The following is a 775-nucleotide window of genomic DNA, read 5'->3' as shown; positions in this document are numbered from 1 at the left end:
CTGAGCTGGTAGTAGGCAACCATCCTGCAGCTGAGAGGTTGGAGGGGGATGGTCATTGAGATCCAATCCAACACAGGCCATTCTATGATTCTTTGATTCTATGATTCTGTGACTTGCCTGCGGAGATCACAGCTCTGGAACTGAAAAGGAAAGCACATCCAGACCCCCAGTCCACCCTCTGCTGCTGCTTTCTTTTCTTTCCTGGAATGGAGCCCCGCGCTTCCCCAAAATGATAACACCTGGGTAGTGCCACTAGATTTATTGCAGGGACAGCTGCTAGGGGACAGATTACATCTTACGGCACACTTTGGTGACAATTGTTGGAACCATGCCTGCCACAACATACAGCAATGGTGCAAAAATGCTGCTAAGCAAGTTCAGCGCTGAGCCAATCCAGGTCCCCACCTCCATTTTCTTCTTCTCAAGCTCCAGCTCTGTGATCCGCTCCTGCATGGCTGCTGCCTCACGCCTGAAGCCCTCCTGCAGCAGCGCCTCATACTCCTGTGGGACAGGGAGAAGTGTGAGTAGCAGCACACAACACCATCGCACAGCCACAGTGTGCTGGTACCACCACACAACACCTCCATGGTACAGTCACAAAACCATCACAGCACTCACCTTCCTGTGGTGCTCCAGCACACGCTCCTGCTCCTCCAGCCGTGCACGCTGCTCCTCCTTCAGCCGCTGCTCCATCTGACGCGTGTGCTCCTCCATGCTGCGCCGCTGCTCCTCCAGCCGCGCCTCTGCCGCCTTCTGGGCCGCTGCTGCCTCGGCC

The 775-nt window shown here is 55.9% G+C and overlaps 1 protein-coding gene across 1 annotated transcript; it reads right to left on the bottom strand.

Annotated features, from left to right (window-relative positions):
* Positions 1-244: 244 nt before the first annotated feature.
* On the bottom strand, positions 245-769 carry LOC110390855 (guanylate-binding protein 1-like). The gene is made up of 2 exons (XM_021382397.1): positions 619-769; positions 245-501 (listed from the first exon to the last, which is right to left on the bottom strand). The coding sequence occupies exons 1-2, from the start codon at positions 712-714 to the stop codon at positions 289-291; spliced, it is 309 nt and encodes a 102-aa protein (XP_021238072.1). The 5' UTR covers positions 715-769; the 3' UTR covers positions 245-288.
* Between the last annotated feature and the right edge of the window lie 6 nt (positions 770-775).

The sequence above is a fragment of the Numida meleagris genome, unplaced genomic scaffold (genome assembly GCF_002078875.1).
Source record: "Numida meleagris isolate 19003 breed g44 Domestic line unplaced genomic scaffold, NumMel1.0 unplaced_Scaffold2372, whole genome shotgun sequence".
In the NCBI taxonomy this organism is placed as follows: Eukaryota; Metazoa; Chordata; class Aves; order Galliformes; family Numididae; genus Numida; species Numida meleagris.
The sequence above is the reverse complement of the archived record's forward strand: the minus strand, read 5'-3'. Positions and strand labels throughout refer to the sequence as shown.